Raw genomic sequence first — 27,082 nt, 5'->3', positions numbered from 1 at the left:
ACGGAAGTATGATTAACGCAGGAGGGTGAGGTTGTCCACAAGAATCAGAATTCAGTGTGGATTTTTTCAGAGCTTTTCAATCCTGTGTCCAGCCACTATGGTGCTCTGTACTCATAGCCTTCTGCCCATTTCAGTAGTTTCCTTCACTTGTCTAACTCAGACTTTTTGTCCTGCTGTTACTACCTCAGGGAATAAATCAGTATCACAATACTGTATATTTGGGGAAACAAAGAGAACACTGTTTACACTCTATTAATTACATCTATTATTATGAGATTGCTTCTAAATGTTGTAACGTCACAAGGGAAATGCAGTGTTGAGGATATTTTACGTACTGTAGTCTTTGTATAAAAGACCCACAAAGCCTATGTTTCTGAATTTCATTTCTTGATGCAAATCATAATAAGAAATCATAGATTTGACTTGTATTTCCTTATTCATTAACAATCACAGATCCCTCTCTTCTTCCTAAGTACCTAGAAATGACTTTACCTGCTTTCTAGCTATCTAGATGCCACTCTGCAGCAGCGTATTTCTTCTGTTGCACAGTAGTTAACATCGGAAATAAACTATAATATCAGAGTGCTCTAGCTTGGGGGGGGAAACATTTATAGACTGAGGGTGGTGGTAAGTCTTTGTTAACGTGCACTAACACAAATTAAGGTTTTACAAAACTCTTTTATCATTACAAAACCTTGCTTGAAGTACAGGAGCTAATCATGGGAAGAACATGTACTGTAGTTAAATTATTAAAATCACCCCCGGACCTATGGTTGTTGAATTAAGGTTAATCACTGAGCAGAAGTGCCAGCTCCATTCTCATCGCTGCCTCTCAGCTGCTCTCTACCCCCTTATGGGCAGGGCGTGTTGAAAGAGCACCGCTCTCACTGTATGCAGACAAACCGACGGTTAACCATTGTCCCCTGAGGCACCCCTGCCGTTTGTACTTAAACACCTGCGTCCTCTCAGCTGCCTCTGGAGCCGCAGCGGTTCAGAAGCAGACAGAGCCTCCAGCGTCCGCGATGAGCTGGGTCCACTCTGTAGGCTGGTACCTCAAACCCAAACAAGTGGGGAAGATCAAGAAGCGGGTGCAGGAGATGAAATACCAGTCGTCCCAGCTGTCACGGATCGACCTGAGCCACAACGAAAGCGTTCGGCTAGCCACCGACGCGCTGCTGGACAGCGGACTGCAGGCTTACGAGGAGACGCTCACCGCCGAGGGGGAGGTCGACTTCCTGTCCCAGGCGGAGAAGGAGTACATCTTAAGGAGCGCCAAGGAGCGCTCACCGGCCGACGAAAGCCAGGCTGAGGAAGGGGAAAACCTGGGGGAAACGGCTGCTCCTACAGAGACGTCTGTCACCTACTTCCCCACTCTCTCCGAGAGCGAAGCCCCTGCACTGGATTATGGCTGGCCGATGGCAGAGAGCAGATACTACCTGCAGGGGAAGCCCAGCGTGGAAGTTTATTTTCAGACGGACAGATCAAGGAGTATAAAAGACCTCGTTCGCGAGTATATCAGCAAAGCCACTACGGTAACTATGGCCTGCTGTTTTTATCAGGGGAGGTGGGGAGTGTTGCAATACATTTTACAGCTGGTAGGTGAGCAACTTGGCGCAACCAAGAGACCTAAATGGGCGAAATGGCCTGCTCGCGTTTGTCACCTTCCTTCTGTGCTTCTGTTGATGGCAAGCTTTGCAGAAACAAGAATTGTGCACTGAAGTTCAAAGCATGCCACTGACAGGCACCTGCTTGGTGAATTGTTAATTATAATACCTGAACAGCATTACTATGTTTATCTTAATGGGACGCTCCTGAAAATCTATATTTGATTTAACTGTTGAGTGAAGCTCAGTGAGTATCTAAAGAGGGAACCAGGCCATCTTCAAACAGTATTAGTGAACAAGAGGGGGAGAATACAGGAATGGGCAAATTTACTTCACTATGGGCAGAAGGAGACGGTGTGCACTATCTACAGTATGTGGAACCTAATATAAGAGGATACTGCCATGAAGCTTTAAAGCTTGTGTCTAGATCAAAATATACATGTTTACAGAGGACTGTAAAAGAAACAAGACAAAAAATACATCATACAAATTCTTTGAAAAACAACATTGAAACAAACCACCGTCATCACACAAATGTCCAAGGATGTTAGTGCCCATTCTGTTTCACAAGGGGAAAAATTTCTTCCAATTTTTTTTTCCCATGTGCTTCCTCTTCAGGCAAGAGCACATCTAACCATTACATCATTTTCAAAGGATTTTTCATAGGCGTAGAGATGACAAAAGACATGGTCCAGCCAATGGAGCTATATTTCTATGAAGATCTTGAACTGATTTTTCATTCTTTAACACACTTTGATGAATGAACATAGTGGTGAAACCCCCACGATCTGACATCTATGATCTGTATGACAATTGCATTCTTTTGGGATGTGTGTCGTTATTGTGCAGGTGCTGGCAATTGTGATGGACATATTCAGTGACGTGGAGGTGTTTTGTGACATTCTGGAAGCGACCAAAAAGCGCAATGTCTCCGTCTACCTGCTACTTGACCACATGAACCTGCATGTCTTTACTGAAATGTGTGAGAAACTGCAGATCAACAGTTCCTACCTCACAGTAACACATCTTTTATATTTCTTTTTCAACCCCATGACCTCTGTTTTAGAATTAAATACATGTCTATGGTAGTACATTGTCAACAAAACGTGTGTTAAGGACTAAGATTTGTTCTTAAAGAAATTAAGAAGCATAAATAAATCAACACAAAGCCAACTCACATTTTGTCCTTTTCTCGTTCCACAGAGAATGTCTGTTCGTAGTGTGACCGGGGATGTATATTGTACCAAGTCTGGAAGAAAGTTCTCCGGTCAAATAAAGGAAAAGTTTGTCATTTTTGACTGCATTCATGCTCTTGCTGGGTCATACAGGTCTGTAGCAAGAGTCCAGTTTGGATCAGACTTTACAAATAAAGCCTAGTAACTCTTGACATTTGTCCTCACAATAACTTGGCAGTGTAACTGTTAAAACTGTCCAAAAAGAACACAAAATCAAGGCAAGCATGACTTGATAACGATGAGTTATGTTTTTATGTTTTTGATGTCCAGATCTAGAGTATGACTAGCGAGGGTCATGCGAACTCAACAGAGTTTCCCACGATTTGTACTTCCAGCTTCACGTGGCTGTCGGCGCAAGTTGACAAGAACATGGCGGTGCTGTTCAAAGGCAGCAGCGTGAAGCACTTCGACCTGGAGTTCCGGCAGCTCTACGCCGTCTCCAAGCCGGTCGGCGACTTCCCCGCGGCGGGCACACAGCTGCCCCCGGCCGAGGACGGCAGCATCGGCCATCAGTCCGACCCCCGCAGCGTGCTCTGCGGCTACAGCGTCCCTCCGCCACGTAGAGCGACGCGGAGGTATTCCGACGGGACGCCTCCGGTCACACTCGCTCACAGATTAAAAACCAACGCGCACAACCACACAGCTACGCCCAGGGAACACTGGAAGCCCCAAATACCCGACTTCAGGCTCCAGAATGCCCGACAGAGGTCCTTCTCCAGCGACTACACAGTGGGGGATACAGCACAGCCGCCACTCAACAACGTTTTTGGGATGATCCCAGGCCGACCCGACATCCAGGTTCCGAGACTGGTCTCACGTTTTCACTTCCTGAATAAACCAGACCTCATACCACTTTAGTTACGCTCCCATTATAGAGCTTTGCGAAGCACTTCAGGCACAGAAAAAAAAAGTCAGTCCTCAGTCCTTGACTGAGCTGATAATTAAAAGAACTGAACAACGAATTCATCATTTCAAACGGACAATATGTTGGCAAATAAATGGCATTTTTCCAGCACGCAGAGGAGACTTACAGTTTGTAACCTGTTACATTAATTCAATAAACCCTGAGCTCTCCAGCAATATAGGTTAAGAAAACTCGCTCGCAAAGAAAACCTGACCAAGAGACTCTCCCATCCAGAAAATAATATGAAAACATACCAAAAAATAAAACTACAACAGACACCAAATAGGTACTAAAATAAACAATGGCAATAGCATTTAGTGCATTCAGTTGTTATCACTGGTATAATGGTACCTAAATCTGACAGTATCAAGTCATTATCGTTTCTGCAGGTAAATCATGGTAGTTTAGTTATTTTCCTTTTTGGCAAAAGATTATTAAAAGTGTCACAGTTCAGATAGTGGACTGGTTCTGTTGTCTGGTGGCTTTGGCAAAAGATTATTAAAAGTGTCACAGTTCAGATAGTGGACTGGTTCTGTTGTCTGGTGGCTTAGCACTAGAATGTATCTATAGAAATATGTAATAGGTTTATTTCATGCTGAAAAAAAGAAGAAAGAGAACACAATGTTTCGGCCGTGGAGCCTTCTTCAGGTGTGAGAGAGACAGGGCAGTAGGCAAAGGTAAAGTGGTGGGAGAACAAAGGTTGGGAGGGAGGAGGAGTGAGAGGCGGGAGCAGGGGACAGAAAGAGAGGCCAATCAAGAAAATCAAAATTTTCTCCATTCATTGGAAGTTTCATTTCACACCTCCTGACTGGCCTCTCTTTCTGTCCCCTGCTCCCGCCTCTCACTCCTCCTCCCTCCCAACCTTTGTTCTCCCGCTACTTTACCTTTGCCTACTGCCCTGTCTCTCTCACACCTGAAGAAGGCTCCACGGCCGAAACGTGATCTCTTTCTTCTTTTTTTCAGCATGGAATAAACCTATTACTTGTTCCTTTGCAGCCTACGCATGCTGAACTACTACCGTCTATAGAAATATTCTAGCTATCATATAATAATAAAGAGGTTATGAGATACACAATACCTGGTGCTTTCTATGTTCATTTGCAGAGGAAAAAATATATTTATATTGTTTTAATTTACCATTGATACAATTATTGTGCAACAGCTCCTGTCAGTAAATACAAGTCTGATTTATCACAACACAACAGTAAATACTGTAAGTCCAATGAAGGTGTCAAAATTTTGAGTTTTAGAAATCCAAAAGCTATAATGACTTATCAAGTAGTATGTTAAGCATGAGTGTTTGCAATGTGAGTGGCTTGACACAATAAGATTTTTGGAGTTTTCCAAAAATGTAAACCCAGTGTTAACGTGCATTACAGGAGACTGAGTTGCTGGTGGTTGTTTATAGATATGCCACAGTGCTTTTTAAAAGACAGTAATTACATCACAGGAAAACAACTCAGATTTTCCTCTAAGACTTTCAACACATTGCACTTTGAACCAGAGCGTATGCTTTGTGCCTTTCAAATTATTTGTGAAGCTTCTTGTGTTTGACATCCTCACACACTGCCACACCCCATGGAGTACTTAAATAACGTCTGCAGAAGTATAAATAGTCCTGGAAGCGTAACTGTTGATTGACTAATAAAATGTCACTTATTAAAAAGTATCAAACTTCATAATATTTTCAATCTGTTTACTTCCTGACTGTGGGCTGGAAGAGTTAGCCTAATGTGATATGGTGATTGTAGGACCCGACCTGACTTGGGTTTATTCCTGAACTGACCTGAGTGCTCTCTAAAATTGACAAATTGACATCTCAGGGATAACCTTAGCAGGAATTGTGCCATGTGTGGAAAGTTTCTGTACGGGTTCTAACACATACTACCATGAATGAGTCCAGAAGAGAAAGTGATTGAAGCCTTACTCAAGACTATTCTACCTGAACAAACAACCAGATTCAGAGCGCCAAGGGACACACACCTTGTGTGCTCCCTGGAAAATCGCCTTTTTTGGCAACACATTAAATCTCACATCAAACCTTCAATGAACTGCGCTGTGACTTCTTGTTTCCTCTACACTGACCAAACCTAAACAAATGAGGTTTTACCAGTGCATCACAAACCTTGAGAATTAACACTTTAACGAAGAAGAAAAATCTACATCAGCACCCTGATCCCGTTTGTGTGTTGCTTTCTACACCTTCAGAAGTCACCCATTTGATATATATATAGTGCATGTTTCTTCTACCTCTGTGGATGGGTTTTTAATTTGAGAATTTAACGTCTATGAGTGACCTTAACAAAAGCTTGCAAACATGCTAACAGCATGTCATGTTGTTGTCTGTTCAAAGAATTCTTGCAAGTTAAACACAACCTTTCCTTTCTCAGCCCATACTGATTGTCTATAAAAAACAGAACATCTGTTTTAGAAGTATTTTTCTAATTCACCTCTACTGTTTCTAGAATCTAACTGGTAACAGAAGACAGATAACTGAGTTTGTAACACTGCTACACAAAATCAAGTCATAAAACGCATTTATTTTCTGCTCATGTGTTTTACTGTAAATGTTCAAATGTGGCAAAGAATACAATCGTTAGATTAAAAAAATATCCATTAAAAACCCTGCAGTGTAGTTTCTCCTGTAGGACAGGGACAGCACAATGCAGAAGCAGTAAAATAAATGTAAAAAGGATGCTTACTCTGTTAGAAGAACTCTAAAACTGAACAGGTGATGTAAAAATCCCAGGTCCTCGCACAGTTTCGCCCCTGAACAGATATCTATTTTCAATATAGAGCAGTAAACAGCCCTCGCGACAGAAACATCTATTTATGTTGTTTATGTTAGTTTAACTCTGTACAACAGCATATTTCAAACAGAAGAGCTGTTGCTCTTCCAGAGTGAAAGGTCTACAGCTGGTGAGAACAGGGAGGCAAGAAAATGTAATCAAAAAAAGAAAAGGCTCCTGAAAACAATATCTTTCGTCCTTTTCAGTGTTTCTGAAAACGAGCATCTCCAGCAGTCCAGGCTTCAGATGTGATGATTCTCATTTTCAATCTGTTAAACCACTTCTCCTCAAAGTCCGAGTTAGGGCTCACTGTAGCGCAGGTTACAGATGAGATGTTCTCTGCCTCCGGGCTCTCCTCTCTCATCTTCTCCGGAACAAGGTCTTCACTCATCTCCTGCAAACACAGCAACTTCCTGCTTCACCACGCCAGTTTCACAAAAGAGCACTCAGGATGTAAAGGGTAAAAATGTTAAAAGAAATGTCTTTTTTTCTGTATTAACAGACAAAAATACATCTCTGCCTCCTGCACCTCAGTCTTTTTATGAAGGTGCATGAGTGTTTTTTTTCCCCATTTTTTAAAGCTGTATTTCATCAAATGTCACCAGAACTTACTATGTCTTAATTAAGGTCAGAGCAGAAGGCTACAGTAATTAACACATTAAAACCAACCAAAACAATGCTCATGCTCACATTGCTAATAAAATCTTCTAAAATACCAGAGTAGCTGACCTCAAGACCAGGAGAATTCTGTGTTTTTTAAACATGTGTAACTGTGAGTAGTTTTGACTGATAAAGTTCCTTTTAAACACCAAACAGGTTTAATGTGGGTAACTATGAACTATGGCTCTGTGAACAACTATTCATAGAAACTCTGGAAATGTTTGGAAGAAATGGAACGCATAACCATTAACAGAGTCAACGGGCTAACTCCCATTTCTTAAGGATAGTGTTTATGCAAATGTGGGTCCTTCTTGCTAGCGAGAATTCTTTGAATACAAGAAAAGTAACAGACAAGAAGAAGCCATTCAGCCCATTTGGCAGTTAATAGTTAATTGATGTGAGGATCTCATCCACCTCAAGAAAGAAGCCAGGGTATCACTCTCAAACCCTTTCTGTAAAAACAGTACCACAGGTTCTTGTATTTAAATGAGTGTTTCACTGTTTATTCTGAAGCAGTACACTGGGGTGACCTTGTCAGGTCATAATCTCTTTTGAAAGATTACGCCCTTGAATTGTAGACTTGAATTGTTAGGGACTTGCGTCAGTCTTGAGCAATGTCCGTATTTCTGCTACCATCAGTGTACCTCACCTCTGTGATTAAGTGGAGTATCTCATCCTGTAGTTCCAGGCTGTGGAGTGCATCCTCAATTTCCTCCAGGGGTCTCTTGTTGCTAAGAAACACGAAGGATAACTGCTGAAACTTCACCATGTGGAACAGTAGCCTGGCAGGAAAACAAAGAACTTCATTTACAACCAGCATCTTATTAATGAATTCCAGTGGTTACAAGGAGTGTCACTACTCACAATATCAAGTGTTAGCCCATAATCTAGACCTTTTATTGTGATGTTTTAAACGGGGCTTTACAGATTCAGTACGCTTAATTAGACAATGTTCTCATTGTACTACCTGTTTACGTTTTGTATCACCCATGACAGATAATGAGCTGGCCCATTTGGTGTTGTCTGTTTGAGTCTGTATAATCAGTATCCTTGGCTGGAGACTCGCATGAGAATAAAAACACCTTCACCCTCTAGGACAGAAATATCACAAGCAACTCTGAATTCTCCTCATTGCCCAACAGCAATCTGTACTATAAACGTCCCTGTAAAGGCCAGGGAAACAGGGCTGTTCAATTATATTGGTACTGTAGTTCTTAATTATAAGAATAAGCACTATACTTGCTTCCAGCCTCTTTTGCACATGTTTAGTTTGTTATAATGAAGCAAATGAACTGAGTGGCAAGTGTTTCTACATCTTAAATTAAAACCCACTAGGGATTCCTTAATATGAGACTGTGCTCTTTCTCAAACACTACCTCCGGAGTTACTGAGACCATTTTGTTTAATACACTGATACAGAAGTCAGGATATACAGTATACATGATGCTCTTCCTAAATCCCCAGGATTCTGAAACATGAAGGAGTTTTACATTTTCCTTTAAATTCAAAGACAAATTTCAACCTTACCTGTCTGTCAAGATAAATACTATTACTGATAGATGCTGTGCTGATAAATGTGATCAAAACAAAACAATCCACAAAAGAAAAACAGCGACTGAAGATTTGCAACATTTTTTCCATCGTAAACGACAATTGATCTTCTGGTAGTTACTAAAAAGTGGCTAATTTGCCATTTTTCCTTGAATTACATCAGAAGCCCCTATCAATCGGTCTGATCAGTAGATGGAAAAGTTATCATGCGCTTTACACAGACAGTTTTATACCCGACAAAAATCTGAAAAGGGCGTTCATTTCATTTCTTCGGGATTACAGGGTGACACGAGCACTCAACTGGGACTTTAAGATCGTGGTTTTGGGAGTCCTGCTTGTCTGTGGGTTTTAATTTCATCTCAGCTCTTCACAAACCAAACTAGCGGGTGACTGGCTTAACTGGACCTCAACAGCTTCTCCCAGCTCTTCAGATGCTTCCGTTTTACAGAGACAGTGAAAACCTGCAGGCCGACTAGCCCTCAGAGACGCCCCTGGCCTTAGTGTTAGAACGTTGCCAAGAATTCAACCTAGAAATTACCTTGTTCTAACAAAACATATGCAGGACCTCAGCCAGATGTCTTTCAGGTCATCGTTTCTCTGCTTAATGGCTGCCGTTTCTTGAGGCTCCCCTCTGCCCGGGTCAGGCTGTGGGCTTTCTGATTCCTCTTGGCTCCGAGTCAGCCCCTCACGCTGGGGCTCCTCAGGGGGTTTCCTCAAACACCACAGTGGACAAGGCACGGCTGAGGGGCCCCCGTTTTCCATCACCCAGGCTCTGTGATGGCACCTGCCGGTCTTTGCAGGCGCAGAGCCCGACAGGGACCGGAAAAGGTGCGTGTAGGCCTTTGCCAACTTCTTCCAGTGCCAGGGATTGTAAGGCAGGAGGGAAACGAGCTGCTGCACAGAGGAAATCTCCTTCCTAAGGTCCCCAGCGCTGTGGTAAATGAACCATTCCAGGTTCAGAACCGCTGTGAGGTGGCTCATATTTGTTGCTTCCTTCCTCTATTCATAACAGAGAAACAATCAGATACTACATGAGAAAAATATAATTTATTAGCTCTGATGCTTCCTTAACAACATGTAGAGAACAAAGCAGTTACACACACTGTACTTGTGTATCACATTCTAAGACTGGGGAGGAGCACAAGTGCCTGACGAGAGAGCTCGGAGCTAGATCAATACCGACCGGAATATAAAACAGGCATGCTGGATGACAGGAAGGACTGTACAACAGAATTCCAGGATTTTATCACAATAGGTCAAATGTCTAAGCTCATGCCTGAGCCACACACATTCTGCAGACACACACAAAATGTGCTATTATCTGGATGAAGATCAGCAGAACATTTTGAAACTTAGCATGAGACAGATGCACGTGTTTCATGTAGTGTAATCATTAATCTTGATGTTAAAACTCAAAACTGACCAAAGTGCTTGAAACAAACGCTGTGTAATGTAGTGCCGAAGGACTCAGGCTGTGCAGGTTGAACACCCAACCTTGACCTTTCAGAAGCCCTGCACAATTATGGGAATGATTACTAAAAGGGAGCACACAGGTCTCGCAGGAAGGGAAAAACAAGGGAAGTGTAACTGGCAGGCAGAGGACAGGATGTGCTGGACTGGGATCCTTGAGACATGATAACAAGTAGTAAAAACGTGAAGAGCCTTTGTGAAAATGAACAAGCCTTGGAGATGCAAGGAAAGGTCTACTCATGCAGTTGGGTCTCCTTCTGAGAATTGCTCACGTGATGGCGGACTCTCTGCGCTGCACGATCTCCCCGTCAGAAGATTATATAAAGCTGCTCTGTTGAACTCCCTCTCTCAACCTTTCCGATTCCTGGTTTGGATTCTCACAGGGCCCCCGGCCCATGTCCAGGGAACTCATTATTACCAAGGAGACAATCAAGACAGACAGCAGCAGCACAAATCCCTACCAGGGGTTGGGCGATCTCCAAGGCCATCTCCCACCTGCCCAGCTGACAGTAGCACCGGGCCAGAGCTTCCCTCACATCTCGTCTGATGGCGATGTTGCTGTCCGGCACCAGTGCAAAGCAGTTTGCGTATTCGGACAAAGCTTTCTGAAAGCGGAAATTCAGACATCACAGACGCTACTGTATGGTTCCAGTCCACACAATCTTAAAAACAAGCTTCAAAATTCAAAAGATTCAGGAGCCAGACCCAGCAATCGACAGGCGCAAGACAGGGTACACCCTGGAGGGGACGCCAGTCCATCACAGGGCACACACACACAGACAAACACACACACTCTCCCACCTGGGCCAGCTTTCCCAGAAGCAAATTAACCTACCAGTACATCCGTGGACTGGAGAAAGAAAACCAGAGCACCTGGAGGAAACCCATGCAAACATGGGGAGAATGTAAAAACTCCATGCAGACAGCACCCCAAGGCAAAAACTTAACCCAGGCCTGTGCAGCCCTGCTGTTACTAATATGATAGTATAAACTTTATAAAGGCATTGGTTATTAATACTTCATAAAAAGACTGCATCTGTCCTTGAATAAAAAGAAGCATGATTTCCTGTAGTAGGCAACAGAGAGTGCAAGAGATTTAGTGATTAGGGAGATCAGCAATGATGTTGTCTGAAACTGACCTCCAGCCAGTCTAATTCAGCCCTGGTACCTGGTAATCCCGGCGCCTGTATGCCAGGTCTCCCCTAAACTTGAAGACCTTCTGCTTCTCCAGATCATCATCATCATCTGTGGATACTTCTCCACAAAACCACTGCATCAAAAAGTAACAGAAAACAGAGGTTAATAAAATACCGTTCCTACTTAATGTCTGCTAATTTATATAAGATACTTAATATCCATCTGGGAGAAGTTTTGCAACGACCTTTCGTATTCTTGGAAATAAAGTAACTTCGTATCGTGTATATTCTCTATTGGTTTAACCACATGTTCTCACGACTCGACTTTTCATTCGATAACGTTTAAGATTGCAATCTGGTTTTTAAATAACTTTACTGCCGTACAAACAACCTCCGCTGCAAGTATAGAAGGTATATTGATCGTGTAGTGTAAGATAAGTAATGTACTTACTCCTGGCTCACAGCATTTTGCGTTGTAAGAAGAAGGTTTAGCTGAAACACGATCACGGGTTTCTGCAAACACTGAATCGTCAAATGTAAAACCTAAAATTTCCATCTGGATTATTGTATCGCTGCTTTTTAAGGTCCATTGATGGCATACATTTGTGTTGCACTGTAAATCCACCGGCGGAACATCGCAACCTGTGTCTTTCGTTCCCATGGATGTTTTAATGGCTGGTGCATTTGAAAGATTTAAATCAGAGCAACAGTCTTATGTTTATTCTTTTTTATCATCGTAAAGTTTTTTCTACTCGGGTTAAATTCGGGGCGATATTATCAGTTACGAATTATGGAAGGAACGACAGAAGCAAACGTACGAAGGGTAACAACAGAAGAATTAGGAAACGCACAAAAGAAGCGGACGAAATTCAAAATGAGTTATAATGCAATTCACAAATAGGGCAAACAACCGGTAACTCACGTTTAATGTCAACCAGTGCAGGCATCGCTTACAGTTATCAAAACATACCCTAAATACAAACTGTGAACCTTCAAAGAATCAGGTACGTCTGAAAAAAAGGCTGTGTATGTTGACATTATTTACATGTTCTAGACGCTGTGTAGCAATAAAAAAGCGGACAAAAAGCTAGTCTAAACTCTATAGTTTAAAAGCGAATAATTTAAATCAATTGGTGTTGATATTAAAATGTACTTAGCACTTATGCCTTATTACATTTGTACAAATGTCAGTCACCCGTTACAAGAAAGATACAGCTACTCCCCAAATAGTACAGATTGAAGATCTCAAAGGCCGTGTGCTCCACTGAACCCTAAAAAATACCGCCTGCTGTTTTCAAAGAATTATCTGGTGTGGCAGTGCTGGTGATTCTAACAAGTAATTTGATCGATTTGAATAATTTGTAGTCTTCGGATGAATGCAGCGAAACTAGCAAAGTGAATACCCTGTTTTCTAAAAATGTTAAATGCGTGAAACAGTAGCTGTTGAATTTAGTACTCCAGCCAGTGTTCAGAGGCAAGTGATCATGTTAATGATACATAAGAACATTCGAATAGTTTAATTAAGTCATACCCACAATACAGTGCAACTCCTTACCTTCCACAGGAACAAGGGTGTTTGTTTTAATTTGAGTATCGTTTTTACCTGTAAACCCTGAATTCACACAGTCTCTGTGGGTTGACAGAATACGTAAATGTACGAAATTAAACTAAAACACAAATATATGAATTGCAACAATTAAAAAAAATACTGTATGAAATTATTTTCATTACATTCGTTGAACATATTCAACATTCTAATGCATAACATCCCTAAATGTCCTACACTTAAGTACAAAAAGTTAATGGTGAGAGGGAAATTACCTGTGGCACAAAGTCTGGAAACAACCGAGAACGGGCTATTTCCATGGGATACGGACTTGAAGGCATTGTCAAGCTCACATATGTTATCTTCAGAGCTCTGGCCCAACCAGGCGTGCACACAATATCACAGAACAAGATTCCAACACAATCTGTAAGGTAAAACTTTAATGGTTCATGGCAAGGTGAAAGGGTAAGACTGTTTTGCATTTTTACATTTTAAAATGCAGCATATAAACATACTAACTTATTTTCTAGAAATTTAAATGCAGGGTTCAATTTTACCTTTGAGTGGATTTCTTAATACAAAATCATGTCTATGTACTGACCTACTGAGTTGGGCAATATACATCCAGTTCCAGGATGATACAAGTAAAGATATACTTGCATGACCACTGTATAAATGTGTTCCACAAAGACATGGTTAAAAGTCTAAATTTAACATTTTATCTTAAAAAGCAAATAACAGGATTCCTTTAAACTCCATCCATGTGACATCACTGCAGTCATGTGGTGTGTAGTGTGTGGACATATAAGCACAAACAACCCTTACAACAGGAATCAGTGCACTTTGTAAGCCATAACCTTGGTAAAAAACAATATACAGAGACAAGGCATTACAGTTTTTTAAAAGTTTATTAGGCATTTTCTTCAAACACATCAGTATAAAAGATAGATTCTGTGAACCCCAAGTAAAAGCTTCAGCTTCTTAAAATGCTTTTCCAGTCTTAAATTAATTTTATTAAGCAATGCCTACTGCTCTAATGAATAAAGCTCTCGACACAGATACTTGCATACATCATTGCTTCCACATCACACAATTACTTGCTTAGAAAACTCAAAGAGATGTACAGCAATTTCAAATATTTTGTCTTCAATATCCAGGCATGAACCTGGCTGATTTCCAAAGTTTCTCCATATCCAGAAAACAGTCAGATAAAAGCCAGGCTTTCCCAGAGTCCAATATGTGGCCCAAATGATTATTAATGCAACACTGTTCTCTCTCTCTCAATGGTAAAGTCTTCACGTTCCCCAGAGGAAACAATCCCATGATCATTAAGCAATCCCTTATCCCAGAAGGTTTTTTTTCAGGCTATCATTCTGAGAAAGTTCTGAATATGGAAAACTGTTCATATGAGCAAATTCTGTTGTATTAATATCCAAGATAAAGAAGTGAAATATTAAAACCATTGGTAACAAAGAATTTTACTGTCATACTGGAGAGAGAGATTATGACCATTAGAAAATATATTCCCAAGACAAAAACTTAAAACTCTACATTTTTGTAGAGAAAAACAGATTTCATACTCATCCTTGTTTACAATAACTCTAGTATTGACTTCCATTTTTCAAGTTCTGTGGTCAGAAATATAAAGTATTTCTAGCAACATGATGTTTTAAGGGAAAAGTCCTACATGAGTCTTGGAGAACAAACAGGTTGGGTGTATTGGTCAGTATCCTGACAATCTCTTCTTTTATAAAACAGCAGAATAGAAAAAGAGCAGCAAACACAATGCAGGTCTACAGAGCACTGAAGGTCTTCATCAACACTACTGAAGCACTGGGATGAAGTGAAGGTTAAATGTATAAACATATATAAGAAAGTATAAAATTTTGTAAAAACTACTGGTCAAATACATCAAGATAAAAGATCTTATATGTACAAAATCAATACTGTTTTTTTTGTTATTGCAAGCTGAAGCCATTTTAAACAACAGACACTGTAATACAGAAACAAAAGACAGTCTTATAAGTACCTTAGAACCCCACACACTCCACTTCCTAGACATGGCCTTAGTACTACTATTCCTCCTGGGAGAAGGCCAGGCACCTCAGACAGTATGTTCTGCTGTATTACTTAAGGGTGAGAAAAGCTGAAGCTGTCTTTCTGAAGCTCACATGCTTCCAAATATGTCTTTGAAGGCAGACGTGCAACAGACACAGCTGTGGGTGTCAGAGGATGAGTGCTGCAGCCACTGACACTATAAAATCTAAAACTGATCATATACAGATCTCTTTCTTTACACCAGTATTGCCCTAAAACTATGCATCTTTACATAGCACAACATACAGCAGAGTACTATAAATCATAACAGGGCTCACAGTTAGAAAAAGAGTGACAGGACAATCACAGTGCATACTAAAGTGCCCTGTTGACGTGACAAAGCAGCGTGGTGCAAAAGTGTGCAAATGATTTGTTAGTGAAGGTGCCATTTCTGTACCCAGATGCTGAAGAAACAAACTTGCCAACAAAAAACAATCGAAAGGCAAAGTTCCAGCGGACTGCTATGTGAAGTAACGGAAGCCTTAACCCTAGACAGAATCACACTGCGCCCTATACTGCAAAAACCTTTTCTGTACAGAGACTACAGTACTGTATTTATACTTTCTCATCTGGAAAATGGATGTCATCAGTCGTGAAGATGAAAAATATCCTTCTACTGTGATACTGTTAAAATAACGGTTTACCTGCTATAATGACCGTGGTGATTGTAATTCCTGTGTATTGCACCTTCTTTGTTTTTGTTTTATCGCACACCACAAAACATTTTGCCTATTATTTTTGAAACATTCTTGGTCTCAGGAGCTATTCTAAGTGGAACTCTGGGTAGAACAACTGTTACACTTCTTAAATGCTACAACAAATTAGCATATGAATATATTTTGCCGTTATATTTGTAGCAGCACAAATTACTTGGAATCACACCCATGTCATATAATGTGCTTACATTAGTTCAGAATACATAGCCATCATCAAAGGAAAGTTATCCTTTAATGCATGTATGTTTTCAGAAAAACAAAGTATACAGATTCTGTATTTTGATTAATTTATCATTCATGACTGACCATGATACATTTAAGTGACTGTTACTTAAACACTACACTTCTTTAATGAGAGAATTGATCGGGCAAACCTGTTGACTATGACATATTATCACAATCAAGAGCAAAAAAATGCAGAAAGGAACCGATACTCCCTGCTTACAAGAGAACAGCACCTTTGTGCAACGGGTATGCTGGAGGTTGGACCACGTCAGAGCACTGTTGCTTGCCATCTGGCCACAGTCTGTCAGTGATGAGCCACTATCTAGGAGCTCCGAGCCAGAGTGAGGGAGCACAGGCAGGGGTGTTAACTCATGACCAACCATCCCCTTGTAGTAGCAAGCTGATGGCACAGCGATACACTCATCACGCCCTGGGACCTGACATGCTACCATTCCTCCAGGCCCATCCTGATCTGACAACACTCCAGCAGGACAACTCAACTCCTCTTCCTGCTGGTGTAACAATGGCTGAGTTGTGAGATAAGAAAGGGAGAGTAATGCTGTGGATGCCCTAGTCACCAGCCTTTAGGTCATCTGGCTGGGACGAGCTGGGATGTGGAATGAGCTGGGCTGATGTGTAGCGCCTAGGGCTCAGACAGCAGTAAACAGGTATTTGTTTGTCAAGCAACGGGTAAAGGTTGTTTCCATGTAGAAGGGTAAAGAAAAGAAACACAGCGTTTCTGCTGTGAAGCCTTCTTCAGGTGTCTCTTTTCTTTACCTCTCAGCATGGAATAAACCTATATGTGTTGCTCTTTACTCAAACCTCTATGCCTGTCTACAAGAGGATCAAGACAGAATCCACAAGACTGCATCTGCAACCTGACGCAAAACACGTCGAAAATGTACAACTGCGATTTTCCACTCTGATCAAGCCCCCTGATGACAAATGTCAGACACGATAATGAATTTACCTAAAACATCTGTTCTATAATATATCACTCCAGCTGTCATTTTTCTAACAACTGTGGATTCTTAACAGTGATCATTGAGAAGATCATGACGGTGGTCAGAATATGTGCTTTCTAGTTTTTAGAAAAGAATGAAAGAATCTTTCTAATATTCAAGGTACAAGTGGAATACATAATGCTTCTACTTCCTGAAAAGTGGGGTTAATTTAACTGAGTAATAAATACATTTATAAAGCATCAATTATTTTTAAGGATTAGTTAACCACAAAATTACTTCTAAGGATTTTGCTCTTCCTGCTTTTCAATCTGTTGTTCAGAGATCAAGCAGCTTCACACTAGGCAGGTATACAGGTATCCCCTATCCCCATGTTCTGTTACAACTGTAAAGCCTTATCAACACAATAACTACGCCAACCAAGATGGGAGCTGAACCCTGCAAATCTGAAAACTTTTCAAAATCACGTTCTTAAGAACCATGGCACCAGCTGAATTGAACCCTGGCAGATTTCATCCAGAACAAAAGCTTTTTATTTAGGTTTGCACCCGAAAAGTCGCTACAATGACTTTGACAACCAAACAGGACATGGACACTGTGTCCTGTGGTGTAGTTTGACCTGCAAACTTCACAAGTATAATTCCTCTATCAACATGATAAATACAGTATGTCTAGGGTTCCTACATTAATCAGGATGGCTGCCTGACCCCTAATTTATCCTCTTATATATGCATATCCTGTACCTCCAACAACCCTTGGGCAAGAACTGTTTGATCGATGAACTCCTTAGTTTCTGTGCAGTTCACCTACAGTACATTGTTAAAATTGGGTAGTGACTTAATTGGCAGCTATGAAAACTGCCTGCTGTTTTCTCATTTAATTCTGTCATTATAAGGGGAGAGAAACTGAATGGGGGTAACATGAGAAGGATTTTGTGTGAAAAATATGACACAAAACACAAGCCAGTCATACCTTTCTAAATCTGTAGTACACGAACCTCTTAAAAGAGTAATTTAAATATCTCCTTCCATTGTATCATTTGAACAAAGACAAGGAGGTGCAAATATGGTCTGTACACATACTGTAACAGGGAACTCTGGAGTTAAATGCATTTAAAAAAAAATCTTCTTATAAAACTTTTGGTCTCTCAATGCTATTAGACAACCAGATTTAAGGTGGCAAATCATACTTCACCACCATAGTTTTAATCTAAGACAAAAGATAAAATAGTGGTCACTGTACCCAATGAAGTATGTGCACAGAGACTTTTAATACCCAATACCATTGGGTACCAAGGGTACAGATGTAATTAAGCTCCATTTTGGACAGATTCACTAATTAAACACTCTGTAAACAAGACAGGAATGCCTGCGCGTGTAACTTTGGCACCATAGACCCTCCAGTGGATACGAAGAGGACACTGATGTGCTACCTTCACGTCACCCTCGAACTCTGCTCTGAGCTTTGCTCAGCCTATTCCACATACAAATTATCAGCTTCCATTGCTTTCTTCAGTATAAATAAAAGGGCAATTCTGTAAAAATAAAATGAAAAACGTGATCAGAATAAGTTCATTTCAGAAAAATAATTTACTTTAAGGAGAAGTGTACTTGCGTACAATATTTTATGTCCCAGTACTATAAATAATTTTGAGTGGATTCTGTCTTTCAATAAAATAGATTTTAATCGCTAGGGGATTAAAACATGTATGTAGTCTTTTTGCAAGTACATTTGCAATTATTCTGAATGATTGTTTTCATAATAACAGTCATTTAAAAACAAATAACACTTAAAAAAAGCTAGTGAATTAACAGGAAATTAAATTATGAATTAAAAAATACTTATTTTGGAGTTAAATGTTTTATTGTTACAGCTATAGAATTGGTTTAAATGTCACAAACTGCATCTTTTTTTGTTTTACACAGCAGTCTAAATAATATCTTAGTCAATTACAAGTACAGCACGTTCAATGCATTTGGATATTAGAGAATATTTGCATAAAATACTGACAAAATAATAGCGTAATATTTCCTAATTATTTCTATATGTATTTGTTGAATTTTTTAAGATAAGTGTGATATAAGCATTCCCCATAGCTCTCTATTCTTCATAATAATTTCTCAAATGACTTTGCTGAACAAAGTGCACTGGAGTCTCTGTGTCAATTTGCTGGAATTCAAAACACACCAGGTAAAGAACAACATTATAACTCTATACTAATGATATTAAAGATGTGTTGCCTTGAAATGTGACTGTTTCAATAAAAAGAAAACTTTGTTCTTAAGTGGGTGTTATGAGTGATTATTCTTTCTCCTAGATCTCCTAAATTTGTGGAATTTTCAGTTTCTTATGAGACGGAGCAAAGTTTTTTGTCATCCATCTTTAAAGTACCTAAAAATGAACTTAAGGATATCTTTCATACAGCAATTTCCACTGAAATTATACAAATGCTGTAGCTTAAACAGATGATGGGATGTACAAATACCTCTCAGCACCGTATCATGATTTGTTTATGTTAATTCTAATAAAATTCATAATTAAACTCAAAACTGGGTATGGTGCTGATAGAATCCTGATGTTTCTCATACATTTCTGACGCACAGGCCTTAGGTATTTGCCAGTAGGAAAACTGGCAGCTCTCCCCCTCCAGGCAACTCACCTCGACGCTCACCTGGATTGGCGCTAATCCTCGGAGCCAGAGAGAGTGCGCCGGACACTTCGAGGAGGCTCCCAGGTCTCGCTGTCGTCCGTTTCGTCGTCTTCCTCATCGCCAGCAACGTCTTCGAGGCCCCCCGCTCCCGCCTCGCTTTCACCTTGCGATTCCTCCTCTTCCGGCTCCTCGTTCTCCACCCCATCGTCAAACGGGTCCGCACCCGTGTCCTCCCGCCTGTGCACCTCGGCGAACCAGTCCCGGACCTGCTCGTAGCCCATGTTGGATTTCGCCACCAGCTCGTCGAGGTCCTGCTCATTGAGGAACTTGTGTTTTAGGTAATACTCTTTAAGAATTTCTTTTCCAGTCTTAAACTTCATCACTGGTGGTGACCTACCCCAGCTAGATGACCTCTTGCCCGCCCTGGGTCTCCCTCTAGGCCTACCTCGCCCTCTATTTCGGGCTCTACCTCTTCCTCTCTTCCTGTATCCACTTCCATTTATAGCACTGATGTTGCCACTCTGGTAATAAAAGTACCATTTCAAGTTGCCGTTTTTCCAGGCATATCTTGTGTCTCCAAACCAGTTGACAATGTAGGACCTAGGAAGGCGGCTCTCTTCTGCGAGCTTATCATACTCCTCCGACGACGGCCACTGCGTGCGCACAAAGGCACTTTTCAAGACGTGGAGCTGCTCCGGGGTCTTTTTCCCGATCTTTTCTCTGCCCGACCTGCTCCTGCCGCTGGGGGGAGTTTGTGATGCCTGCTTGACGGCGACTGATTTCACAGGGTCGCTCTCCTTGCGTTCTGGCTTGGAATCAGTCGATTCCGGCGCCTTCCTCTTTTCCGTGAACCAGGCATCAATCTCCCGACGGGTCAGCTTGGTTTCAGACCTGAGTCGGCTGAGTTCTTCGTCTGTAGGTGTGGAGTTCTTCTGATAACTCTCCTCCAGTATCAGCAGCTGTTCGGGGGTCTTCTCTTTGAACTTCTGGAGTGTGAAGTCTGGGAATGGGTTCCAGGTCTGTTTCCGTGACTCTTTGACAGGGCCAGACGTAGGAGACTCTGTAGTTTCATCGCTCGAATCAATCACTATGGTGGCATTGTTGTTGACATTGTTGTTTTCATTGAAAACAATAACATGATTGTTCTTTGAGTTGCGCTGGTTGTAGCGCGTATCACTAAACCACTTCTTAATCTCGCCCTTTGTGAGATTGGTCAGTTTCATCAGCCTGGCTATCTCTGCATCACTGGCAAAGTGATTCTTCAGGTAGCTGGCCTTCAGCTCTGCAAGCTGCTCTTTAGACTTTTTAGGTCGCATTCCAAAATTATCAGCGCTCAGAGCAGAGTTCTCCTGAGGGGTCAGAGGAGGAGGCTGAACGGTGGTGGCCCTCTTTGTTTCCACTACAGTCGGGGTTGTCTGCATAGCAGGTTTTGGCAGATGTGTTTGATTGGGCACACCAGCTACTGCCAATGTGATGGGAGTGGTTACCGGTAAGGGATTGGTGCCACCAACTTGTGTCAGCACAAGGCCCGGCTGGCCAACTATCTGGCAGGTCTGTAGAATGGGCTGAAGGCCGTTGGCTGCCGCCGAGAGATGGGCAGGAATGACTGTGATTGTCTGTGGCACGGTGTGCACGGTGCCATTGAACTGCTTTCTCCTGGCTTCTTCCACCTCCTCTGGCGTCCAGCTCACACCGTGTTTGAGGCGCTGGGCAGAGAACCAGATCTTAATCTGCTCCTCTGTGTACTTTGTCTGCGCTGACAGCCCCATGATCTCCGACACCGAGGGGTAAGGGAACTTGTTGTAGGTGCTCACAAGAAGGGCATTGTTATCCATGGCCCCGTTGTAAGTTGGGATGCTGCTGACGGGTATCAGGAGCTGGGTTTGGGAATTCTGTTGGGCCTGGAGGGCCGACAGGACTTGAGCGAGCCCAGCTGGGAGAACGGTGGCAGAATTGATTATTGTCTTCTTTGGATCCTGCTGCGCGGAACTGTTGCTGACGACCACACTTGGCTTTACCGGTTCCATCGGGACCGGAGCCACCACCTCCACGGGAGCCGGCGTCCCGACAGGGGCCGTCTCCTTGGGCTCCTGTTCACCTTCGCTCTCATCCTTCACTTCATTCTCCTCAGCGGCCTTGTGGGGCACGGCGATCCTTTTGGGCTCCGCCTTGTTTTTCATCTTCATGATGGGGGTTTTGCTGAGCGGGATCCCAGTGGCCGTGGTGTCCTCGCCCCCTTCCTCGTTCTCCTGCTGCACAAAGCTGCCGTCGAAGGTCAGGTCGTTGACGGTCTGCTCAAAGATGGTCTGGTTATTGCGCTTCACCATGGTGCGGGTAAAATTGTCCTCCCCGGGATGGTAGCGCAAGTTGTGTTCTGAAAGTGCATCATACCTCTTGGTTAGAAAGTTGCACTCCACACAAACGTAGGAGGAGTTCAACACTACGTTGGGGTGCTCCGAATCCACGTGGAAGGTGAACATGTTCAGTTCCGTGGTCTGGAAGCTGCAGTATTTGCACTCGTATCCACCTTCCACCTTTTTAGAATCCATGGTTTCGATGTAGCGGTCCACATCCTGCATGTCTTCCTCGCTCGAGGCGTTTTCAGCTGGGACCGCAGCGCTTTCTGAGGGTGTTTCCACTGGGGCGTCGGTGCCTTCTTCCAGCTCCGTTATCATCTCCATATCCGGGTCCTGCTCCCCTGCTTCTGTGGGAAGGACCATGCAAGGGGTAGTGGACTTCCGTTTGCTCGCCATTGTGTGACCGTCCCCCCTCCCGAAAAGGCAGCGTTCATCAAATGACGAGTTGTCAGCCCGGCCCTCTTTTGTTTCTCAGGGGCAGCTCATTGTAGATTTACAAACCTCATTTCATTGCCAAGATTTTTGCGTCCCTGAAACAGGAAAAGAAAAAAAAACGCATATAATTCTGAAACTTCAAAAGCATCTTTCAAAGTCAGATGGACTTTTGAATTTGCATTGTTTTGGATTTAATATGACTGTGTTTGTGAAACTGAATGCAACAGGCAGGCTGATACGAAAACCTTATTGTAGAAGTGGGTGAATAAACAGGTTAACATTTAGATTTATCATAATATAAATAATCAATTATCCTAATACTTATATAGTGGTTTTTTGGACCCTCAAATCAAAGCACTTTAAGGCTAATGGGGGCTCCCCTCCACAAGTGTGCAGCACCACCTGGATGATGCGATGACAGCCATAGTGCACCAGAATACTCACCACACACCAGCTCTCAGTGGGGAGGAGAGCAGAGTGATGAAGCCAATTCATAGATGGGGATTATTAGGAGGCCATGATTGGAAAAGGCCAATGGGAAATTTGGCCAGGACGCAGCGGTATCACCCCTACACTTTTTGAAAAACACCCTGGGATTTTTAATGACCACGGAGAGTCAAGACCTTGGATTAAAGTCTCATCCAAAGGACGGCGCCTTTTTAAGAGTATAGTGTCTCCGTCACTATACTGGGGCATTAGGACCCACACAGACTGCAGGGTGAGCGCCCCCTGCTGGCCCCACTAACACCTCTGCCAGCAGCCACCTTAGTTTTTACTTAGTTTTTATCCCATCCAGGTACTAACCAGGGAGATAACAGTTGTGAGTTGCTGTGTGATATAGCTTGGTGGAGCAGTGGCACTGTGGCTAAGGATCTGCGCCTGTGGCTGGAAGGTTGCCGGTTCAAATCCCATGGCTGGCAGAGGAATCCTACTCTGATGGGCCCCTGAGCAAGGCCCTTAAACCCAGCTGCTCCAGGGGCGCCGTACAATGGCTGACCCTGTGCTCTGACCCCAAGCTTCTCTCTGTCTGTGTGTCTGTGTCTCATGGAGAGCAAGCTGGGTTATGTGAAAAGACGAATTCCTGATGCAAGAAATTGTATGTGGCCAATAAAGTGATCTCTCTCTCTTATATCTTGGTAGCCCTTTGTTAATGCTACTTGTATAAAATCAGTTATTGTTGTTATTATTGACGTGATGTGAACTACTTAGAATCTGCTGGAAGGAATGTTATATATGTTTTTCTTAAATCTTAGTAAAAACAGATTTACTGAGGAAACGGAAAAACACTTCTGTTGACGCTGCAGTGCCTGATTAGTGTAATTAAATTACTGTAATGCTGTTAGCAGAGAGGTTGCAATCATGAGATTTTCAACAAGCGGTCATCTAGGAGATACGACAAAAGCTATTTTTTGAAAATGTCCTCTCAGAATGTTTTTTTTTTTTCCTCAGTTGCCCTTTCAAATAAGCTCCAAGAATATCCTGGGTCACATACACTACGTAGCACCAGACTGCCTTCACTAACACCACTTCCTGAGTACCGAGAAACACTTCACATTTATTTTGGATTCTCGGCCAAGCTAAGGCGACAGGTTGTGAGATGCGTTCCGGATCAAGCAATTACAACAGCACAACCCGTCGAGTTTACGTCGGGCTATATAATAATACACCTTACTGTTTCGTAAGAGACTACAAGGACGGAAAATCACAGGGCACTCATCGTAATAAACAAAGGTATTCGCGAAAGACAAAACCGCGCAGGCGCACATCACTGGCATGCACGATTACTCTTACTGTAACACATAAAAAAGAATAAGAAAAGGAAATGGGGTTAGCTCAGGCTGCCTCGCACATACTTTCAATATAAATGAACGTCTCAAGCGATATTAACGGAATAAGTCTGTGTAATACTAAGCTTTCGAAACTATTACGCTAGAAGCTATACTTCCAGCGTTTTAAGCAAAAAATGCACAAAAGCATTCCTGTTTTCTTGCATCTCCATTACATTTTTACACTAAATAACCAGGTACTCATACGTTTAAGTATGTACACCCTAGGTGTGTGTTTTTAGGGAAATGTACGAAGCCAGCCCAATTATTCGCTTGATCTTTATATATAGGACGTAAGTTCAAAGTTCGGAATACTTCATGCCAGAAGGGATGTCGCCTTTACATTACAAAAAAACAAAAACATAGATATAAAGCAAGGCAATACGTCCACCGTCAAAACTGTTCACAAGCGATACAAGAGGCGACGGTAGGTTGACTAAGCCAATGCAGAATAAACTAATATGGTCTATGTAAATCTCCACATGTAAGCAATACGCTTAGATGCAACGGCGATTCATATTTATCTAGAAACAGAATTACGCTCTTTAACTTCTTATGATGCATATAAAGACCACTGAAGAAAGCCCGTGATCCATGGCCACTGTCTGTTCTCTTCCGTCTCCAGCACACTGTACTGGCTGGTGAAAGGGCTCCCCTCCTTCCTCACCCACCCCCAAAAAACCATCCTGTACCAACTGGGACGTGTGTGTGACAACAGTGATTCACCGCCCGCAAGGCCGACGTATGCAACACCCGTACATGACTTGGATACCTACCAGTATGAAGAGTTACGTGCGCTGGTACACTAGTGCAGTTGTTGCTGGGCTGGAACAGCGGAGGCAGGCGAGATGAAGTGCTGCCGCTTGATGCGGCCAGAGATGCACAACAAAAATACAGTTACAGGGCGCTTTTCCAGCTGCGCAGCGCTCTCCGGCGCTTTCAGCGGCGCTTCGCGTCCTTTCAGGCGTCGATCAGAACAGACACGTCAGTGAAACCACGGCGATCGGCATGATATTTGATAAAGACCGTTACAGTATGTGTCAATTCAGAAGGGTATTTTTTTTAATCACCCGGGCGTCACCATCGATGAAATACGTTCCGCGTCATCGCAAAGCGACTTACCCCGACTTCGTTTTTTTTGCCTACCCGATTTCCTGCAGCGAGTCGCGCTGCTCAGGCGGGGGGGCGGGGACGTGGGCGTGGCCTCTCCCAGTGTCCTTTGTGAGTGGACGACACCTTAGAGACTGCCCGGCCCCCAAAGGCTGGAAACGCCCCTCACCTTGTGGCAGCCCGGCAGGTAAACGGGTGTATGAAGACCAGCGGGAGATTGAAGTTTATCAACGACACAACACATGCAAGTCCAGGCAGCAATTGTAATGTTTATTTTGCCGAGTCTCTTGAAAGCGGGGTTTCTTTACTTTGCTGTGCAAGAATTATGCTCCTGCGACCACATGCTGCAGCTATCTCGCTTAGGACATAATCCTCTTAAGAGGTGCAAATTTCCAGCGAACGTGTCCAGCAAAACACCCATCACCCCATTCCTAAACAGGAGTTACTCATTGACCCGAGTCACACAACGCCTTGAGTTTGATCTTTTATCTAGATCTATGCACACAGACGTCTGGCTAGAATGATGTTGCAATTGATTTTTTTATTGTTGATAATCCCTTGAACTTTTTTTGCTTCACTTAGTATAACGTTATTGTTGTCCTATTGATATATTCTCTATCGGCGCAGCCCGTGATAGACATATCTCTCGGGTCACCCAGGGCGGGGCTTCACGATTTCGGGTAGGAAAGAGGGTGACGCAGCCCGGCCGCCCTACACCCTCACCTCACACCTACGTAGGAGCGCCTGTAGATACCGGCAGAAAGGGCGGCATCTGCCGTCTGTTAGAAGCTTTACGTTTCATTACGCTAAAAGGCGGATAGCCAGTCTTCCAGATAATGGCAAATAATAGTTCTAATATCATAAATTCTACACTGTCTGGTAAAGCTTACATACCACACTGAGAAAAAAAAATACTATGCAAAGATCCTGCTTAGATACCCACTGTACCCTATGCAGGACTCTAAGGTGTATATTACAGATGACCTAAAATGACAAAACATATCAAGTGTAACGTGTAAAGGAAACTTGGAAGACAAAAAAAAAACCCTTGTCATATGAAAGTCATCCCAGGTGGATAGAAACGAAGACCTAAATGTACAATATCACACCACCCCGTGAAGAGGGACAGAAAGGGCATGGAATGATTTCATAGCGACACCGTGAGCCCCCTGCAGGGCTGTGACCGCAAGGACAGCCTAGTCAGGAGCGACGTCTTAAAGCAAAACCAAAGGACAAAATAACCATGACGTAGAATGATGGGTTCTATAGTTTGTGGTGTAGTTAAAAATCGCTTCAAGTGTGATTAAGGCTCTGCAGACACTGGGAACCCAGTGGCTGTAGGATACATTGTTTTATTAATGGCAGTCCTTCGGTTACGGAATTGCCCCTGAGCAAGGCATGACTTTCCCCGACAAGTGATGAGCCCTGGAGTCTGCAGTGAAGGTCTGAAGCCCTGCAGCTACAATTTATTCATTACTCAGCAGGACTGCTTCGTGAAGATTAGGTGGGGTTACATTCATTCATATACAAAGCACCTCTGCAATCTGGCTTGTGATGTTTCTACCCAGCACCCTAAAAAAAAAAATTTCTACAGCTTTGTACACTGCCGACTGACATTCTGTTTTTTGCGCTGTTGCAAACTACTAAATGTCACAAAAATATCAGAGTACAATAACCACGAACAAAGGTCTGAGAAAACTCAAGTACAGCCTAGTATATTACAGTATTACAGTAACCAGGCCACTAAAAATGTAGGCCTTGCTATATAGACCAAGGCCTATAAACCAACTATACTATAGGGCAGTATTT

At 42.6% G+C, this 27,082-nt stretch overlaps 3 protein-coding genes and 1 long non-coding RNA gene across 10 annotated transcripts; 1 reads left to right on the top strand and 3 right to left on the bottom strand.

Annotated features, from left to right (window-relative positions):
* Positions 1 to 746: 746 nt before the first annotated feature.
* On the bottom strand, positions 747 to 2,867 carry LOC138241418 (uncharacterized). The gene is made up of 2 exons (XR_011190643.1): positions 2,783 to 2,867; positions 747 to 1,436 (listed from the first exon to the last, which is right to left on the bottom strand). It is a non-coding gene; the product is annotated as an uncharacterized lncRNA (long non-coding RNA).
* LOC102689002 (protein FAM83A) lies at positions 1,023 to 4,335 on the top strand. Its single transcript, XM_006636078.3, has 4 exons — positions 1,023 to 1,532; positions 2,454 to 2,621; positions 2,808 to 2,932; positions 3,175 to 4,335. Exons 1-4 carry the CDS (start codon positions 1,023 to 1,025, stop codon positions 3,695 to 3,697), a joined length of 1,326 nt encoding a protein of 441 aa, XP_006636141.1. The 3' UTR covers positions 3,698 to 4,335.
* Positions 4,336 to 6,263: 1,928 nt separating this feature from the next.
* Positions 6,264 to 12,030, bottom strand: c10h8orf76 (chromosome 10 C8orf76 homolog). Of its 2 annotated transcripts, none has more exons than XM_015357762.2 (6): positions 11,801 to 12,030; positions 11,382 to 11,483; positions 10,675 to 10,818; positions 9,282 to 9,742; positions 7,842 to 7,923; positions 6,264 to 6,926 (listed from the first exon to the last, which is right to left on the bottom strand). In XM_015357762.2, exons 1-6 carry the CDS (start codon positions 12,008 to 12,010, stop codon positions 6,735 to 6,737), a joined length of 1,191 nt encoding a protein of 396 aa, XP_015213248.2. In that variant the 5' UTR covers positions 12,011 to 12,030; the 3' UTR covers positions 6,264 to 6,734. The 2 variants fall into 2 exon arrangements, with proteins under 2 accessions (XP_015213248.2, XP_006636142.3); XM_006636079.3 differs by having other exon boundaries at positions 7,842 to 7,974; positions 11,801 to 12,015.
* A 1,754-nt stretch (positions 12,031 to 13,784) lies between these two features.
* On the bottom strand, positions 13,785 to 25,997 carry LOC102682653 (zinc fingers and homeoboxes protein 1). Of its 6 annotated transcripts, none has more exons than XM_015357895.2 (3): positions 24,940 to 25,994; positions 19,555 to 22,432; positions 13,785 to 18,429 (listed from the first exon to the last, which is right to left on the bottom strand). In XM_015357895.2, exon 2 carries the CDS (start codon positions 22,296 to 22,298, stop codon positions 19,578 to 19,580), a length of 2,721 nt encoding a protein of 906 aa, XP_015213381.1. In that variant the 5' UTR covers positions 22,299 to 22,432; positions 24,940 to 25,994; the 3' UTR covers positions 13,785 to 18,429; positions 19,555 to 19,577. The 6 variants fall into 6 exon arrangements, with proteins under 6 accessions (XP_015213381.1, XP_006636015.1, XP_069051008.1 ...); XM_006635952.3 differs by having other exon boundaries at positions 19,567 to 22,432; XM_069194907.1 differs by lacking the exon at positions 24,940 to 25,994 and adding an exon at positions 24,704 to 24,830 and having other exon boundaries at positions 19,567 to 22,432.
* Positions 25,998 to 27,082: the final 1,085 nt, after the last annotated feature.

The sequence above is a fragment of the Lepisosteus oculatus genome, chromosome 10 (genome assembly GCF_040954835.1).
Source record: "Lepisosteus oculatus isolate fLepOcu1 chromosome 10, fLepOcu1.hap2, whole genome shotgun sequence".
In the NCBI taxonomy this organism is placed as follows: Eukaryota; Metazoa; Chordata; class Actinopteri; order Semionotiformes; family Lepisosteidae; genus Lepisosteus; species Lepisosteus oculatus.
This window is presented reverse-complemented; position numbering and strand designations above follow the sequence as displayed.